The sequence below is a fragment of the Bactrocera latifrons genome, unplaced genomic scaffold (genome assembly GCF_001853355.1).
Source record: "Bactrocera latifrons isolate USDA-ARS-PBARC rearing strain unplaced genomic scaffold, ASM185335v1 scaffold_86, whole genome shotgun sequence".
Taxonomy (NCBI): domain Eukaryota; kingdom Metazoa; phylum Arthropoda; class Insecta; order Diptera; family Tephritidae; genus Bactrocera; species Bactrocera latifrons.
This window is the reverse complement of record NW_017537556.1, coordinates 377,227-398,040: the sequence shown is the minus strand read 5'-3', so window position 1 is coordinate 398,040 and position 20,814 is coordinate 377,227. Positions and strand designations below refer to the sequence as shown.

Sequence of the window (20,814 nt, the reverse complement as noted above, 5' to 3'; positions counted from 1 at the left end):
TGTAAACGAAATTCGAAGAAAATCTTTTCCTGATAATAACATGTCTGAATATCAAATACATGGGCTGAATACAGTTTATACTTTCCTTAGGCCCCATATACCTAATATAAAGATTTATACTGGACATATCGCCCAATATGTGAGTTATCACAATGAAAGTGAGAGAGCGTGTTTCATTAATTGACAATGAAAAAAATCGGGGTAAACCCGCTATATAACTAATAATAGAACTTTCGAAAATCCGATAGAGAAAAAGTATAAAATTTTCGGTTGTACTCAAACTTTTCCCTTCCTTACTCAGTTCAGTTGTTTTTTTTTTAATAGATTACGATTAATCTATGATTTTTTAATATTTTCAATAAATAGCATTTTTAATGGTGTAAATAGAAATCATTGAGGAAATACTGTCGAAACCTACGTAATTATTTAGTAATCCTGTTTCTAGTCGTGATCAAGGAAGGCAATACAATTTTTATTTTCTAAAAATGTGTTTGTAATTTTGTTCCCCTAACCTAACCTAACCGGAAAACCTGCTTTTTTTTCTGTAATTTCTTCCTCTAAGAGTATAATAATATATGTAAAAGAATGAAACTTTTGAACAGTTGTCGGAAAAAGTTTACTGAAGCTTAACAATTTTTTTTGTTGGGCCAGATAAATTGAATTTAGTCAAGATGTGACTTCTCATCTTAAATTACGTGGAAATATTTTCTTAAGTATGCCTTAGTTTAATGTTAAATCTAGATGAATCTGTCCAAAACTTCTTCTCTCTCAGTTACCCAATATTTTTCGAACTTAAGGGGCTATACCATTGTAACACATGAAAAATTAGGCGATTTTCGTGAATTTTTTAAAAGAAAATATGAGTAGCGGTCGCTCTTTAGAACGCTGCCATCTAAAAACTATTCAAGATACGACGATTTCACAGAATATTTTTGGAAATATAATCTATCGAAAAAGCAAAAAAAAAAAAAATTTGAAAGTGTCAAACTAGCACAGCCCCTTAAGTTAGGTTAGGTAGAATCGTAAGGCTGATCTTCTCCGGGTAATCCAGTTGGTCTGACGCCCTCGCCCACATGCCCTATTAGCTGGAATTAAAAAATGCAAGTGAATATGCAAACTGTAATTTTTAAATTTTTTTGTGATAGCTACTCACCTGTTCAATCCTTATCAGATTATTGATATCTCAAATTAATGTGCTTACCTTGCCACCTCGTGGGACAGTGAATCGCTGACAGAATCGTTTCTAATATAATGGAATAGCGGTAAGAGGAATCCCGCAGCTGCACAATTTCAGTTTGTTAACCAATGCTTGCCAAACTCGCGGGAGTTCCATAGTTTCAATGCTAAAACTCAAATGGGCAGCAGGCCACTGACTCGATTCCAATATAAAGAATTTTCCGGTAATTTAAGTAGTTATTTAAGTTATTTAAGTAGCTTGTTGCTACTCATAAAGAGCCCAAACACTCCTTGACAAGCTACACTTCGCAGCAGTGAAAACACTGCACTGGTCTGGTAGCCCGAAGCTAAAGCTGATGAAGAGCTTTTGGCATAAAACTGTCCCTCCGACTTTTCCCTAAGCTCCGATCTATCAGTGAAAAAACTCACTGCATCTATTCTCCAGTGACTTCGAACCACCCAGATATATGGCCCTGAGTCAAAGCCTTCGCCGCAATACACCTGGTCGCTATGTCTTAATAAAACATCAGTTGTTAAAGATGGAATATTCTACCGATCTTCGTGTAGACGACAAATAATCGCGGGGGGAAGTTGTGCCGTTTAATTAAAAGAGTATGGTGAGATAAAAATAGTCAGCCAGTTGTCTTTTGGGGTTGTTTGCCAAATAGCATACATATAATATACATATCTTGGCGTTTTTTAGAAAAAATTTGTGATGCTTTAGTTAGCACAGAGAATTGTTTCAGGTGTTTTCGGTCGAATGTCAATTGAAAAATTCCCGGCCTACCACATAAAAAATCATTTATTTGGCAAAATTATTATTATTTTTTTATTCAACATAGTTCGCTTCAAGGGAGAAACACTGTTATAACGAGCCTCCAACTTTTCGATACTATTTTTGCAGCACGATTTGTCCTTTGCTTTGAAATAGACCTCAGTTTCGAAGATCACCTCATTATTCGATGAAAATTTATTCCCAGCGCGAACATGCTTTTGAGATCGGAGGACAGGAAATAGTCGCTGGGGGCTAGGTCTTGAGAATACGGTGAAGGTGGAAACAATTCGAAGCCAAATACATGGATTTTTGTTATCGTTTTCACTGACTTGTGACACGCTCCATTATCTTAGCGAAACATCACTTTATTTTTCTTCAAATTCGGCCTTTATTCGCTTCATACCTCAACCGGTCCAATTACGTTATGTAATAGTCGCTGTTCCTTTTTGAAGGTAGCCAATGAAAATTATTCCACGTGCACCCCAAAATGCAGATGCCATAACCTTTTCAGCCGACTGTTGCGGTTTTCTTCTTATTGGAACGGCATTGCATCAGCGGAAATTTACCCGGATCGCTGTCGATTAGACTTCGGAGTGAAATAATGGCGCCATGTGTCATCCACTGTCACATATCGACGMATAAACTCAGGTTTATTATGCTTGAACATCTCCAAAAACTTCTCTGAATCATCAATTCGTCATTGTAAAAAGTAAGCACAGAGCTTTCTCATACCCAAATAGTCGTGAATGATATGGTACACACGCTCACTTGATATCTTTAGAATGCCTGCTATCTCGTACAACTTCACCTTATGATCAACCAATATTGTTTTGTGGACTTTTTGATGTTTTCATCGGTAACACCTTTTTTGAGCGTCCACTGTCTTCATCCTCCTCGGTGCTCATTTCGGCTCGTTCAAATTAGCAACCACATTTCAACGGTTGATTTCCCTAATTACAGTACCGCCATCTATGTGACACGCCTAGTACTTTTTAATTGACCTGGAATGTGAACCAAATTTCTTATGTTTACGTTACTTTATTCGGAGAAATTACATTATTTCTTTCAAGGGGTTGTTAACGTGTTGATTTATTACTGTCATTCATTTTCATTTCAAATACCAAATTTTTACTGCGGTGAAGGGCATATAGTATATTCCCATTCACTTATACTTGAAGCAATAAGGGTTGAAATGCTTTATTCTATCTATGTATAAGCTTTGAATGAGCTGTTAATATTTTACATTGGATAAGGGCAGTACTTTATACCATCCACATCCATAGATAAGGAAATTGTTAGTAAGAGTTGGAATAGAAGTAAAATGGTTAGCATAGCTCTTAACTCAATTGTGTTATGACTTATTGTAGTGATAATATTATTGTACTTTATTCTAAGTAGTTTTCTTATGCAATACAAAACTACAAAGAATAGATAGATGGTTTCATATATTCGACCGAAATGTTGTAATGTTTCCATAACAGTATATGAAATCTAAATACGAGACTTAGTGAATTGGACTGAAATAAAACGATAATTATCGGATATTTTTTTGAGGTAATCTGCGTGTCTATCTAAAGAAGTACATATATATGTACGTACTTGGTCTCAAATCCGTATTTTGTAATATTCTTTTCTTAAATATACTTTATCAAATCGGTGTGTTACTTAAAGCGTATTATCGTCCCGAAAACGTAGTTTCTTCGTGAAAATAAAAAATCAACAACGTTTAAAAAACTTAAAATAGAGTTCAACATGGTATCTGGAGTGAAGACTTCTGGCTGTGGGCACAGGGAAAATTGTTTGACATGATTACCTAAATGAAAATCTTTCTGAGTTTAAGTGTTGCAAAATGCAAGCACACAGCAATATTTTAGTGTTTCATGGTAAAGTGAGTAAAGATTGCTTTAGAGGATTACAGACCGTGAGTTCTACCAATGTGTATGCCTTATATGTACATTGGATCAAGGTAAAAAGAAGTGAGCTTTCCATTGTCAGATGAAAAATGTCACTGTTTATGTTGTTAGGAATCCTTCGATCGGCTGATTAGAGTAACTAAGATTCGCTTAAATTTAATCTGACTGAAAATTCTCATTCTTGGAGAGCCCCCAGAGGTGATCTGGTGCCTGATGCGTAGAGCATACTAAAATTGTGGAGGGAACACTCCTCCAGCACATACTGAATGGCAATGAAAGCATAGCTTCAGGAGATGGTGAACCCAATCCGAATGAAAAATCGATGACGATAGATCGTACCTTACATTGTCCAACCATGAAGAAGACCGCAATAGCAATTACGGACGGCTTATCGGCTGAGATATTCAAATACGGTTCGAAGAACTGACAAGGAGCATGCATGAGCTTCTTTTTAAAATGTTGTCGGACGAAAGCATGCACGACGATTGGAAAGTGTGTCCAATCTACAAAAAGGGAGAGCTCACATTCTGCACCAGCTACTGTGGGATAAGCTAAGATTAAAGTCCACCGTCAACAAACTGATTGGACACTGAGCCTGGAACATCAACAACTGGCCAGATATTAACCATGTGCCATTTCTTGAAAAAGGCCCGTGAAAAGAGAATCGACCACCCCACTTATTTGTCGATTTTAAAGCTGCTTTTGACAGCTCGAAAAGGAGCAGCCTTATGTCATTATGCTATGTCTCAATTTGGTATCACAGCAAAACTAATAAGACTGTGTATATTAACGTTGAGCAATACCAACAGCTTCATCAGGATCAGGAAGGACTTCTAGGAGCCGTTCGTTATCAAACGAAGTTTCAAGCAGGGCGACTCCCAATCTGTCGATTTCTTCAATCTACTCCTGAAGAAATTAATTCGAGCTGCAGAGCTGGATAGAGAAGGTACAATCTTTTATAAGAGTGTACAGCGATGCCCAGGAGTGAACAGAACAGTATCTATAATTTTCTATCTGCTTTCTAAGTCAATGATAACACATTGGGTTCACATATTTTATAACATTTAGTATTAGAATATACTTGATTTCGGCCAGATGACCACCCCGAATAGATCTTACGAGGTCCCTCTTTGTTCAAATTCTCAGCTATTTTTGTAGCTCATCTTACATCGCCAATAGCACGCAACCTTTGATTGTCAAACGAATCATTTATAGCTAGTTTAGCAAGGTGGATCCTAAGTAAGGGTCTAACGGAGTCAATTTATATAATATAGATCACAACTCTCTGGTGCCGGTCATCAAAGGTTCGTCCGAATGGAAAATATTATTTATTTGTAAAAATGGCAATGCCAGCTTCCCTCATAGAACGCGATTTTCATACAACATAAATTCCAATGATTGGTTCTAAGTGGTACATTTCCAAATGTATTTACCAGAAACATCGGTCAAATATATTACTTTGACAGCTGAACTTCTACCAGGTGTATCGGTTTTCTCTCCGAGATAAAATAAGATAAATAGATGAGGATTGTACCGCGACCTAAGGTCTATTGTGTCATCTAATAGGTCACAATGACCCAGCATATTGATAAGTATTGATAAATTCCTATATATTGATGATTGCTAATGAAGCGATGTGAGTCCTATTTGGAAACATGGATTCAAAAGTCTTTATCCTGCGTCTGCAGAGTGCTATGCAGTCAATTAGCAGGTGTCCTGCGGTTTCAGGCCACCAGAGCCGGCAATTTGGACAAGAAGCTAGGCTCATGTTATGTATGGGCTTCTTGAGCTTACAGTAGTCAGTGTAGAACGCAACAAGTGTCCTTTGTTTGTCCTTTGGGAGGTTGATTACATATTTAAACCAGCTGAGGTGGTAACCACCCATTAGTAACTTGGCATAGCGCATGCCTTGGAGTTGTTGCCAATGACTCTCCCTATCTACTCTTTCTTCCTTGCGGAGCAGCTCCTTTAAGGTATGAGGGCCCACCTACCATTCTAGTGAATGGTGCAGAGCTTATTAGCCAGTTCAGTCACGGCTAAACCTTTTCGACCGGCACCCAGATTAGTTGCACTTGATTACGTTCCGATAAACTGTTCATACAAACGTTCTCTCAAAAAAATTAATTACCTTTAAATAAACACCCTATATTTGTATGGTTTCATTTGTTAAAATTTGCTGATGGACAAACAAAAAATGCTGACAGATAGTCTTGAGAATCAGTGCGACATATGTACATATGTATGTATTAGTCATGAGATCTCGTATTTGAGTAGTACTTATTTCATAAAATTTCAGATTATTTGGCATACTCTGTAAAATACTTAATGACGTGTTATGCTTTCGAAAACTGGTCGACTCCAAATGAGGCTTTGTTCATTATTTTATATATTCTCTGCAATTACATGAGTAGGAATGTACTTACAAACGTATTTTTACAGATCTATGCAAATTGGCATTTGCTTGAGCGAAACAGTGCTAAATACTGCTCACAAAACTGTTACGTATACACACATACATATGTATGTACATGTCTATAATAATCCTAACATAAAAAAATAACACAGTTTATTGATAGCTATTGATAGCTCATTGCGATTCATTTGCCCCAAGCTATGTGTATAGCAGTGTTTCCAATAAATATACGAAAATATCTCAACCGTAAAGGCGAAGAGCTGAAGATGTGAGAGCGGAAATTTGTGCACAACACGAAGAGAGCTGAGGCAGTAGCGGCTGTTTGAAATCAGCGCATGCGCTTCAAAATCCGCAACAATGCGGCGCAAGAGTAATATTAAACCAAAACGATTGTCATCTCCATCGCTCATATTGATATTAGATTTGTCAACGCCAACAATGTACAGTTGGGTACGAAAATGACAGCAACAGTAGTAACGGCATGCATACTCGCGCTTACATAAACACAGCGCACACTAAGATACTAGATGTGTATGTTTGACTAAATAAAATGAAAAGAGCGATAAAAGCGCTGAGGCATTTAGCCACACAATAGGATAGGCAAAGTGGTGGGGACTACGTCGCCAACGTCGCGACAGCCGCTCTTGCCTAGGAAAATCGGGCGGCGGCCACTAGCCAACAGGGTGTGAAAGATTAAAATAAAAATGAAGAAATCTACACCAACAACAACACACACCACAGCAACTACAACTACAACAACAATAACAACAGCAATCACACCCAATGCCAACGCAGTGTAACAGCGCAACAACAACAACATATACATATAATTAAATGAAAAGTAAAAATAATATGGCGGCGAAAGCTGACGGCAGCGAACGCGATATGCACGATGAGGATCGTTCGGCGGCCAGCAAGTCAAAGTCACACATAGTCCAACGCCGCAAAACAGTCAAGCGCAAACGAAATGAAGTATGGATTTGAAACAACAACAACAATAACTATTGCAAATGTTGCAATCGTCAAACGGAATGGGGTTGTTGCCATCAACATTTTTAATGTGCACCTTAGAAGCGGTTCAATGTGAACCAAAATTTTTCACATTTTATGGATGTAAGATGTATAACAATAACAACAACAATGGCATAGATTTCTAGCAACCGCTATATGTGCATGAGAACGCATGAAAATCATGTACGAACAAGTTATGCATTGTGGCTACCTTGTGTTGAAGAAGCAGCAGACAACAACAGCAACGTACATATGTACATATATGTATGCGAACGAATGATACGAAGTGCAAAAGGGGAAGTAGACAAATGTCTGCGCTCTAAAGTTATTATTTGTTGCTGCTGTGTGTTTGTTGTTTGCTGGCTTGTGCATATTTCAAACATTGGTATTTGCACTTTTTATTTTCTCTCCTTCCTTGCGTTCGTATGTTCGGTTATTAAAATGCTATGCGCATGGATGGAATTTGTTTTACGTTACCGCACAATCATTCGTTCATTTTTTGTGTCGTTACAAAACAACAAAAACTCGAAACAAAGTAAAAATAAATTACTTTGGCAGGTAGACGCATACACTATGAACCCACACAGCCACACCAATATACACACGCGGGAACAGCGGCAGAGTCGCATACTGAAAAATGTGTAATGGTTGGAAGCGCGCGGTAGGATAGCCGGGCAGGAAAAATGAAGAACGCGCGCGGGTTGTCGCTCGCTCACGCTCGCCTCATTGTTTGCTTATACGAGCTGGCTGACTTGCTCGCTTGCTTGCCTGCTTTGGCCGTCATTGTGTTAATTGAAAGCAGTGTATTCAATATAGCAGAGGGTAACAGCGATCGCCTAAGAATACACAATAATACATACAAGACAACAACAAGGCATATGTCGCATTGTTGTTGTTGTTGGTGATGTAGTCATACAATACTGGTTGGAGGGAAAAGCGGCAGGCATAACAAATTCGCCAGATGTATTTTATGACATTTTTTCTTTCGTTTGCCTTTCCGCCTGCTACGGCGCATACGAGAGATTACAATCACCCCAAAAAATATTTTGCTGCCTGCCTGCACGTATGCTAAGTAAAAGTGTGAGCGAATGAGTGTAAAGCCATTACGGCCATCTCCTTCGCACGCTTGTGCCAATCATAAGCGGGTAGGCGACGTATTTGTTGTATAGGTGTGTGTGTGTGCCTCGGCCCAAACGTGTTACTTTTTGTTCTACACGAACAATGCTTGGCTGCCATCGCCTTTGCCCGCCGCTAGGCAATTGTTGTATGCTGTTATTGTTGTTGGTCGTGCCATAGGTACTTAATGTTGTTTTACTGGCTTGTAGACTTACTGCAATGTTTTTGTTGTTGCATGTGTATTTTTGTGCAGGCCAGCACAGAGTTGCCGTGTTAGTTGGTTTAGTTGAAGTGTGTCCGTCGTTGCGTTTGGTCGTGTATTTTATTCCTTTCCGCAATTTTGTGCTGGTTGTGTGCTCAGAAAAGTGAAAACAGTACCAAAAAATAAAACCACTTCGGGCTTATGCATTATTATATTCGCTCGGTCAAAAGAGAGCGGGAGCGCATGTAAAAGCCCGCTCACATAACACGACAAACCATTAACAAATATATAATTAAGTAGAGAGCGTTCGACATAGCTCCAATATGAAAAACATAATGCTAACAAACCCCATGCATTGCTGCAATATGAGTGGGGGAGTGTCGTTTACATGAAAACTAAAGTGTGTTATTTATATATTTCAATAAATTAAACGCGCTATATTGACGTTAAGACAATATTTGTATTAAAGTGTTCAAAAAAAAGATTTCCTACGTTTTTTGGAGACTTTTATTTAAGCATTCCTAAATATGGCTTGTTTGCACACCAGCAACGTTGGTCCTTAAGCTCCCGCATACAGGTGCTTGACCCAATTGTTGTATATCATCAATAAAATACAAACACATTAGAAAAAAAAGAACAAAAAAAAAACATATTTTACACAAAACGAAAAAGCAGCACAAAAAAAAATTAGCTGCTTTTTAATACACAGTGTTGATTTCTGCATTTCTGTTCGTTCGTATATTTGAGTTACACATTTTTGTTGTTTCTCTCTCTTTGTTCTCCCGTTTATGTATTTTTCTTCTGCTTTGTTCAATTTGTTGCTCATTGTGTTTCTGTGAAGTGAAGTATTTTTATAAGTTGTAAAGCGAATGCAAATCGAACAGAACTGACTCGACTATGCTGCATGCAAACTTTTAAGTTATTTCAATTGAATTTTTCGTTGAACGATGGATCGTCGTGGATTGAAGTTTATTTCGAAAAGGTATTTCTTCCTTTCAATTACATTTCTTTACAAGTAAAACCATAGTTATATTTATTTATTTTTGATAAATTTTGCTTTCGATACTATGCATACTTGATTGCGGTCGTCTGGCGTTTTGTTTAACGTACATAAGTTGAGGATTGCGTTTCCCCGAGAGACTAAAGTGAAAAAGCGGGAGAATGCATGAGCACTTAGGTATGTGTTGTGTTGATTAAGCAGAACAGTGATGCCAGAATTTTGTATGCAATTAGTATGTTTGAAAATTTGTAAAAATATGATAATTATATATTTTAATTCATGATTATTATAATTATAACTAATATATTGTAAAAAAAAATATATATTTGCAAATTATTATTGTAGCAGGTTAAATAACGTAATTAACCACCATTTTAATGAGTTTTAGCTATTAAATGCCAGCAAAGCACTTTGATCTACGCATCCGAAAAGATATAGCACCCAATAACATTCTGGAATTTATAAGTGTGTCGGGTCTATGTGACAAAGCAGAGCGCACAATAGGCCTCAGGTCACGGCACAAGCCTTAGTTTATTTCAATCTTAATATCAATTTTTTGTCAAATTCATTTCACCAAATTCAATTTTACTGCAGAAATAACAATTTTTTAATTATATTTGTGTCTGAACTCTGCCTCTTAAATTTCTGCAATTTCTTATTAGCAATAATGAAACATTCTCTCGTAATCTGGCAACTATGCTCTCTTTAATTGAAATTACTCTCCCTCTATCGCTGAGAGTTTCACACCCTCGTGCATAAAAACTGAACTGAGCATGCTATAACTCAGCATATTCACTGCTTTGCTTTCATGCTTATGAAAACAAACGATTTGAAAGTGAATTTTTTGTTTTTGGACTGTGTGATTTCCGCAATTATGAAACAATATAAAAGTTCAACAAAGTTAAAGACAAAACTAGGTTAATTTAAAAGATTGCGTATAATATGATTTGACAAACATTTCTTAAAAAATGCTTACAAGCTCCTTCTTCTTCTTCCTCAAAAGAAAAATCAACCTGTAAACATTTACTAAATCCTTACTATACCGAGCACAATTCGCCATCAACTATTCCTACAGGAATTTATGCGCCCTTTTTCGAAACTCTTTCTACTATTTTGCTGGGTTGTAGTTTTATTTTTCTGCTTTGCTCATCTTAAGTATGCAGCCAGGTAGAATCTCGCTCTTTTGAGACTTTTACGCCGACAGCAGCCGGCAGACTTTACCCACCACTTTACTCAATAAAATATCATTGAGTATGATTGAAAAGTGTTCATTAAGTGTTTTATGCATATTTGTTGTTGTTAGTTGTGTTAAGTTCTTAATATTTTATTTTATGGGTATTTATATTCTTAATGCGCCTGCAAATAATTGCCATTAAGCAGATTAAGCAAGCAGAACTTATGAAATTCAAAATATATGAGAGGGGAGGGTTGCATGGTTAAAGTACTCATTTATAAGGTTTCACTTCAAAATTTAGAGGTTTTTTTATTTGAAGGAGTCTTTTGTACTAAAGAGGGAAAAGTTAAGAGAAATTGAAATTGGTTTTAGGGAATTTAGTGAAATTTGTTTTTGGTCAGGGCTCTTGAGAGCAAATGAGGTAATTTTTCACGGAATACCTATCCTAAGGTGCTTGTAAGTAATAATTTGACCTTCATTATAAATCAATCTATTTATTTCTCAATTATATACAAAAAGTTACTTGAATTATGAGCGAAATTAGAGTAAAATGATTTGCACAGGTTCTAATTTTTCTCGCAAACCTGAAACTGCAATAAAACCCTTAAACCCCCTTTTGACTAACAGTTTCTTATTCGACGTGACGCGATTTTAAATCGAAAAAAGCTTTTTTTTTTTACCTTTTTGCATGTTTTTTTACTGTCTTCTAACTAAGCTCGCTTTAGAATCGCTCAACTTGCTCTGCTTACTTTACTCTTTTCACCTCAGTTGTCTACTCGAATTGCACATTTATCAAAAAACCAGTTTCTCGGCTGCGTAGCACTTACTGTTGTTGCGGCCGCTAGCTGGCTGGCTGGCCGGCCAGTGTACTCCACTGACAGACACTACCGTTGTGCGCTGTGTGAGGGAGCAAAGTTTTGCAATGCACCATGAACTGTCTGCCATGAGATGGGTTTCATATTGGAGACGGTCGCTTGGTGCGTCCGTGCTTGTGTAGCAGTTGTTGTTTTCGTTGTCATCATCATCGTCGACTACTTCTTTGCCGTCTGGCAATGGCTGATATACCCATTACTGCAAAGGAAGTAAGGGTACTTGAAAATTAAAGAAGAAACAGCAAAAAGAAAAAATGAAACACCGACTGATATTGTTGGGAATATCAGATTACTAGCGGGAAACGAAATGATTTTAGCTGGTGGTGGTAGCGGCAAATCCCACAGGGGTTACCAAGCAACACCAGTGACAAGATTCGAACGCCTTTGGAGTAAACAAATTCATAAAATTTTTGCTACTGTAGCAAGTTTATGCTAGGCGGGGATAATTTGCGGCAATAAGTAGCTACACTACCCTGCGCCATAAATTACCATTTTCTGATGAGTTTTAATGTTTTAATGCTGCTTGAGGGAACATTTAGCCACTCAACGAACCACCACCAACCGAAACATATACATAAATTTCCACGCAAAATCATGCACTTTCCGCCGATTTTCGACACTCACGGAATACTGCATTATTTTGTGCTCATGAAAATTACGAATACACGCTTTACGTAGCGTCTGGCAACCCTCGTGGCAATTTTAGCAATTCTTTTTTATTGCCACGATTTCTCTCCGCATTCGGTTTCAACATGCTTGTATTGCATTATTCGCATTTCAAAGTGTTAGCTGCTTGCTGCGCTGTTCTAACCAGCGGCCATTAAGAGCCCGCCGCCGCCATCTCTTTTCGTCACACGCGTGCAGTATGGCGGACCGGTTTTTGCTTGCTGTTTTTTTTTTGATTGCTTATTGCTTGTGTAAATGTTTCTGACAGGCCGGTCGGGGTACACCATATTTGACAACTGTGCGAAAAAGGCACCAAATAATCGATAAATCGTTGTTGTTGCATTTTGTTTTTGTTGCTATATTAGCTAACGGCTCGCAGGCGTGTGAGAAAGTGTGTGTGTGTGTGTGTGTGTACGAAGATTTGTGCTTGCTTCAACGGCTGCGCCTTACTTTTTTTTCGACAAGACGTTTCATCAACCACCATAGCTGTAGCAACAACAACGATACCCGTATGATTAGTGCTCTGGCGACGGCGCAAGAGCGAGTTTTTCATACAAACAACGAGCTGCTGTTGGCTTCTCTTTCTACCCGTCGCACAACTTCATTGAGTGGCTGGCAAAGCGTAGAGCAGCCGTCGTCACCAACGCAAAGCAACGCCACCACCAAAGCCACTTTATCAGCTGCTACCGCTCGCGCCCTCTGCTGCCCCTGCGTAAGCATTTAAATGGTTTTTAATTTTTGTATGGCTCGCTAAAGGTCTACATACATACTTATATGCACGCATACACATTCATATATATCGTTTCGTTTACCATCATCGTCATTATAATCACCAAAAGAATGGACGCCATAAATTAGTACAAAAAAGAGGAGAGCCACATCAATTCAACCCGGAATACATACAAACAAGCAGCAGTGGCGGGCAATGGCAAAAACAGCAACAAAGTGGTTGTATTACATGCTGGCGCGGAGAGCGTGTGTAGTTATACAAACATACATACATATATAGAGAGTATAAAAACGAGTGAAATATATGTATGTATGTATATGTGTGTGTATGTGCGCTTATGTTGCGTTCGAGCATAGAGCAGCAAAATATAGAGGCGGCGCAGCACTCGATTAATTTTCATTCCAATGTGAATTGCAAAGCGTCTGCCTCTTTATTGTTTTTGTTGCATACAAATATTTGTTCTTGTTGTTTTTTCATATTAACGCTAGCTGCTTTTCTTCGGCGTGTTTTTGCCTTTGTTTTTGCTTTTTCTCGCTTATTACTTTTATGCTGTCTCACTAATGCTTGTTGCTGTTGTTTTTCGCCTTCTGTTGTTGTTTTGCATTGTCTTGTTGTTTTTGCAATGCATACTCCACACGTACCGCCAACTTTTTGTTGTTACTCTCGTTCTTGTTGTCGCTTTTGGTGTTATTTTGTTGCTTTTGATTTTGTTGTTGTTGCCGTGCATTGCACGATCAGCCATCAACGCATCAGCAAGCATTCGAGGCTCACATGCGCTTCGTGGCCGGCGACAACTGTTTTGCAAGCAATCTGCAATAACAACATACACATGCATAGCCAAATACAAAATATTTTTTATGTGTGTGTGTGCATGTGCATAAGAGCATCGATGGCCAGCATTGAACGGCCAGGCACGCAATTGTCGGCCTCAAAGTTAATGTTGTCTGTCGATGAGTTTCAGTTTTCCTTCTGAAGACTCACGTTTGTTGTTTTTGTTTCAATTTTTATTTCTTTTCTTTTTGTTTTTGTCCTTCTGCTGACGCGCGTTAATGATGATGTTGCTGATATTTCATTTTAAACAGCAAATGTTGAAGAATTAATAGCATTGTGCAACGCGAACCAAGCCAACAACAAAAAACAGTAGGATAAGATCGGTGGAAAAGAAAAGAAAAAAATTAATGCCTCAAGACAAACGTTGACAGTGTTCTTTGTTGTGTTTGTTGTTGCCAGTTTAATGATTAGACACTGCAGGCGAGCGCATTCATGCGCTGAGCGCTCGATAGTAGCTCTGGAAATATAGTTTTACACTACACAGCCGTAGTATTTAGCGTGTATGTTTGTATGTTTGCTGTAAATCGCCGAAACCTCTGTGCATGCATAGGTACATTTTATTTTTATATCTTCTTGTACTCTTTTCGGGTATATAAATGTGCTTAGCTTATAGGGGTAACCCAGTGAACAAAATTATTGCTGGTCTGCATGTAAAAACGCGAACTAGCACCTTAGTTTTTGAGATATTGTTCTGAAATTTTGCACACGTCATTTTCTCCAAAAGAAGTGGCTCATATGTGAGAATATATGCTATGGGATCACTGTAGCATATAGCTTCCATACAAACTGATCGCTCAAATTCAAGTTGTTGTATGGAAAACTTTTTTATTTGACCAGATATCTTCCCGATATCTTTGCATGGATTATTGTCCGAAGTAACGTTAAAATATCTGAAGAAAATTTCTAGATCGGACCACTGTAGCATATAGCTGACATACAAAGTTATCTTCACGGAATTTGGCGTGTCTTATTGTCTAAGGCAGCGGTGTAAAATCTAAAGAAATTATTCAATTCGGATCACCATAGCAAATAGCTGCCATATAAAATGAACGTTCGAAATGAAGGATTTGTAGGACAACTTTGTCATTTGGCGAGATATCTTCGAGAAATTCGGCATGGAATTCGCTAAGGCAATAATGCAATCTCTGAAGAAATTGTTTAGATCGAACCAGTGTAGCATATATGTAGCTGCTATACAAGTAGATCGGTCGAACTCATATTCTTGAAGGGAAACTTTTTTATCTTAGAAGATATCTTCACCAAATTTGGCATATATTATTGTTTAAGACAACGCTACAATCTTCGTACAAATTTTACAGATCGGACTACAATAAAATATAGTTGCCATAGAAACTAGCAGATCAAAATCTAGTTATTCCATTGTTTATATTTGCATGCATGTTCCATCTTCATAATTTTTCTTAGAAATATTTATGGTTAAGTTATTTACCTTTTAATTTATATACAATTTTATAAATCTTACTTTTGGTTCACTGGGCACATGCCAGTGCCGCCGCTCTTTCTTGCCTTTGCACTTAACCATTCCTTCTCTACGCATTCATGTGTGTTGCTCTTGGTTACGATACCTTTTTTCGTAAACTTATATATGGGTATGTTTGTGTGTCGATTATTTTTTTCCAAGCTGGTGACAGCCTCGGCACCCTCTTCTAACCGCGCTTAACGCGTCGCCACCACATATTTCGCACACTACCAACTCGCTGCTTAAGCACATAAGTAGTATGGTGGCAGTTGAAAGGGTTCCCGTCGCCAAACTTGGTCTGCGTTTGTCATCTGCAAATGCTGTTCTTGAGTTGTGCTTCTTCTTCTTGTTTCATATTTTCATTTTACCTCGCTTTTTTTTTGCAACAAAATGTGACGGTTACACGACTATAGGCGATTTGAGCACAGTCACCGGGGGTTGCCGCGAAACACGGTCGCTAGCAGCGGTGGTGGTCATATTGCGCCGGAGTACTTCCATACCCACACATACGAACACACGTAGGAATGCATATGGGCGTCATACGCACGCATAAAGTCTGAGGCAAAAGGTGGTGATTTTGTTCCGGATGCTGCCATCCATCCATTGTACAATAACACATTTGCTCTACAAACGCCGTGGTGGTGGTGGTGATCGGTCTCAAACAATTTTTTTTTTTTTGGTTATTAGTTTTCCCTAGGTTTCTCACAAATGTCACACAAAGCAATTTCTCTCACTCTCATATAGAAACGTATGCCTATTTGTTGTTATTGTATCCATGTTGTCCATCACCTAGCAGCAGTCGGCAAAGGTATGATTGCTGATGGATTGCTTTAAGCGCAGCTTCAAGCCGAATGCAAATTATTTGTTAAGGGCAACCATGACGGTGCTATTCTTACTGCAACAACAATAACAATAGTGTATTCGCAAATTCAATGTCCTGAAACAACAACAGCAAAACATCAGTACCATAGCGACCATCTTGTTACCAACCCTGTGAGAAAATTATGGTTATACATAAACTGGTTTGTTTTGCATGTTTTTGGGATCGAAACTGTATAGATATACGTGAATCCCCCAGTTATTAGTTATACCGTTCTGAAATGTTGCACAAGCTCTTTTCTTTACACTTTGCCATATGGCTACCCTACAAACAGATCGTTGAAAATTCAGTCCCTATATGAACAACTTTCTTATTTGGCAAGGTATTTTCACGAGCTTTGGCATGGGCTAATATCTAAGGCAGCGGTGTATTCTCCGAAAAAATTATTGAGATCGGATTACTATAGCATATAGCTGCCATACAAACTGATCGCTTAAACTTCAATCCTTGTATGGAAAGCTCTTTTATTTGACAAGATATCTTCACGAAAATTACCCTGGAATATTATCTAAGGCAAGGATGCAATCTCCGAAAAACTTGTGCAGATCGGACTACTATAGCATATAGCTTACATATTAAATGATTGACTAAAATCAATATAACGATCTTTTTATACCCTTTTATGCTAAAAAAAATGCACCTCTTTTCTTATTTAAACATTTTTTTAAAGATTTTTAACATGCAAAATAATATATGTATAATCGATTAAATGCGCATTAAATTCTTTCAGTTAATTTACGATAATATAAGTATATATATAGTAATACAAATTGCTACTAAAATTCTTTCTCCAAACTAATTTTTTTCCGTCTTTTAAAAATTTCTTAAAATCTCGTTTACTTGCAATTTTTCCTACAGAGCGCTTACTGCCACCACCGCAACTATAAACGCCTTTGCTACACATACATATATTAACTACTTCTACTTCTTGCACATATTTTTTCTCTTCGCCCTTTTGTTGTCTTTATTTCTTTTGTGTCTCTCGCTTTGTCTTTCCCCTCTTGCGAATATATAAATTTCCTTTGCAAATCCCTACGAAATGCAATAAGGAACTCAGCAGGCAGGTGACCTGCGGGTCAATGCTGTAAGGAATTTGGCGATACGCAGCACAGCCATCAATATATCCTTAGACATTTAGACTTTCGCAATTTTCATGTTGCCTTTCTTTGTAATGCTGCTTTTGTTGTTGATATTTTCCAAATGTTATTGTTGTTTTTGCATTTTCCATGCAGTTGACAAATGTTGCGATTTCATGCTTTATATTTGGAAAATGCTAATCCGAGAGCCCATAATGATTTCCCGAAATTGCTTTAAATCGCCGTAGGAGTGTCTTAGGTATATACTTTTTTGAGTTGAAGTGTTCTACTTTTTCGTTTCATGTAAATTTTTAACTTATTCTGCAATAAATTGTATGTAGGTAATTTTTAATGTATGTATTGTCAATATAACTCGATTTACAAGTACTGATAGAGTTTTTCTGTTTTACGTTTAGGTACTAAAGATAAATGGTTTGAGCTTTAGATTCCAAGGTTTTATAAATAATTATAATTTGTTGATATTGTTGTAGAGAGTATCTAGCCTCACTGTTTGGGGGAAGGCACAAAATTAACTGTAGCCGAAGTCCCTTAACTCTAGTGTGGAGAGAATAAAGGAGTAACGTCCTGTTTCGATGGAGTGGGATCATAGAGATGTGCAAAGGACATATGTTTAGTATGTTATGGTCTATTCTGGATAGGTACAAATTTAGTTTACTACAATATCCAACATTTTCCGGTGAACGGAAATGCGGAATCTGGTGTTGGAACATTTTCTAGGTTTTTTTTGTTTTTTTGGTGAATTAAGTAAAATCGACCGTCTCATCAGATTTGAGATATATTGAAAGCATTTTGTCGATGTATGATATCTGATTTCTGGTATTAAGCTGGAATCAACCCCATAACCTAACCTAACTTATTTTACAAGAGAAAGAATATAACGGGAACAGTACAAATGTTGTCTTTACTTATAACCTCAAATATCTGAAAAAAAAGACGTTAACTTCATCTGCACCGAAAACGCCCTCCACAGTTGAGTTTCTTACCGCATAAAGAGGTATATATGGCAGCTAAATGTTACAGTCGTCCGATCTGAATAACTTTCGAATATTGTATCACTGCCTCAGCTAATAATAGTCTAAGTTTCGTGAAACTATCTTATCAAATATAAAAGTTTTTCATACAAGAGTTTGATTTTGTTCGATCGGGTTGTATGACAGCTATATGTTATAGTGTTCCGATCTGAACAATTCGGAGATTATAGCGTTGAATAGAATTAAGATCCATGGAAAATATTGTAAAGATATGTTGTCAAATAAAAAAGTTTTCCATACAAGAGTTTGATTTTGTTCCATCTGATGTCGACGTTGGTGCCAAATGATCATCTTTTTGGGGAGAAAAGAAAGTATGCAAAATTTCCATAAATTATATTTTAACAATCTCGCTGCTTGGAGTACAACCGTACTACTTGAGCTGAATTATAAAGATTCGTGGAAGAATAATTTGTGTTAGTTTCCTTCGCAGTTACTCTGTCTAATGTGGTGATATAGCCAACAATATATTTAACAATCATAATTAAAAAAAAAAAAAAAATACTACCATGTAAATTTTTTTTACAAAAAGGGAAAAGAGAGTTGAAATCTGATTACATTTTCGTTCATTGTGAAGACTGAAGAAAATTGTACCCCAGTAGGTTGAAGGAAATTGGCCAATTTTAAATTCAATGTTTTCTAAAATCTGTTCAGAAAGCAAAACGAGGTTTAATACAAGTTTTTTTGGTATTAATTAGTGTGCTCCGTCTTTTCCCTATTTTTTAGAGTTATTTGATCAGGTTGTTTGGACTTGTATGTTAGACCAGAAGCTTAGAACAAACTTGATTCAATTTTGGAAAAATCGTACAGCTCGTGGTATATGAGGTGTTTACAAAAATATTAGGAAAAAATATTTATTCATTCGTTTACAAGAATGTTGTCCCCTTCAAAATAGTCTCCTTTCGAGATAATGCACTTTTTTCCATCCATTAGCACCTTAGCTCTTTCTGCGATGCGCTTTTATATAAGATCTGAGCAGATTTACCCAAACGAATAGTAGTTACATGGATTTACATGGATTGAGCAGATTTACAAAACAACCACTTTTTTTTTAAGAAGAGCTCTACCTATATTAAATTTTCGGTTGACTGTACTTTCGAACTTCAATTTTTTCTCAAAATATCAACTATAAGAGTAAAAAAAAATATTTTCATTTCGCTTCACCATAAGTTCCAGTCTAAAACTATGAATGCAGTTATAAAATACGAACACAAAAAGTTTTTTAATACTATAATTAAAACAAAAACGAAAAAAACCTAACCTTCTTGTAGTCCCGCATGCAGCAATCTCAATTTCCGCAAAAGCTTGAATTTTTCCCCCAAAAAGCAAACTAAACTAATGTAAAATCTCTCAAAAATCACGTTTTCATACAATTTTGAATGGCAAACAAACCGAAAATTGTTGAAATTCAAATTTTTTTCACATTTTTATTTTATTTTTTAAGAAAAAATCCAACAAACCTTTTTAATTTTATCTTTCACAAAAAACCAAGCAAACCTTTTTAAATTTATTTTTAACAAAAAATCAAACAAACTACCACCTTTTTAAATAAAATATGTAAATAAAGCAAGCCGAGTTGCATTTGGATGCAAACAGCGTCCGAGTCTACTTTACCCTTTTCCCATTTAGTCCTTCGCTGTCAAATCACATCAACTTTTTTCAACATAACTTTGACATATTTTTGTACTTTTTTCCGCGCACACTTTTGCCTAATTCTGCTTAGTTTTATGCATCAATTCCTTCCGGTTTCCATTTTCGAACAGCCGAATGCTAAGGCTGCAAGCAAACAGTAAAAATTTATTCAAATAATAATAACATTAATGAAGTTTGTAGAGTGCAAAAAAACGAGTTCAACCCCCGTTGGAACTGCACTATTCCCCTATATCCCATTAGCGAACGTGTTGAGCCAACAACCAAAAAACATCCCTTGTACACGGCAAGTTATCAAACAACAACAAAAAAAGAAAATAAAATAAAATAATAATAATATAACACTAAAACATCTTGCTCCTTCGTGCGCTGCCGTTGGCTGTGTGTGCACTTGAAATTGCAAGTCGATCAAATTAGTGGCATGCAACAAACTAAACTGCTCTGTTCGAAAACGTCGAGCCGAGCAGCAGTTGTAATGGGACATGCGCACGAAGCGCGGCCAAACGTGTGGAACGTGCAAACGAAAGATGCAATGTGAGAAACGGGCAAATCGAAAAATTGGCGGCAAAAAGGTGGCATGGAAAAATATTAAACAATTAAAGAAATATTAATAAATTTATTAGTTTTTCGAAGAAATTTTTTAAATTTATTAGTTTTTTGAAGAAATGTTTTTAAATTATAATAGAATTTTAAAGAAAAAATTTAATTCGTTTTTGAGGGAAGTGTTTATTGCAAGTTTAAGAATTGTTCAATTAAATTTTTCAAATTATTATTTTTTATTTAATTTTTGTAATCAATTT

General features: G+C 36.8%; 1 protein-coding gene across 1 annotated transcript in view; it reads left to right on the top strand.

Moving 5' to 3' along the window:
- Positions 1-9,436: 9,436 nt before the first annotated feature.
- Positions 9,437-20,814, top strand: part of LOC108977278 (polyhomeotic-proximal chromatin protein) — a 19,757-nt gene continuing 8,379 nt past the window's right edge. Inside the window, exon 1 of the mRNA XM_018946888.1 lies at positions 9,437-9,588. Coding sequence (XP_018802433.1) covers positions 9,554-9,588 — 35 coding nt within the window. The 5' untranslated portion in view covers positions 9,437-9,553. The remainder of the gene's footprint in view (positions 9,589-20,814) is intronic.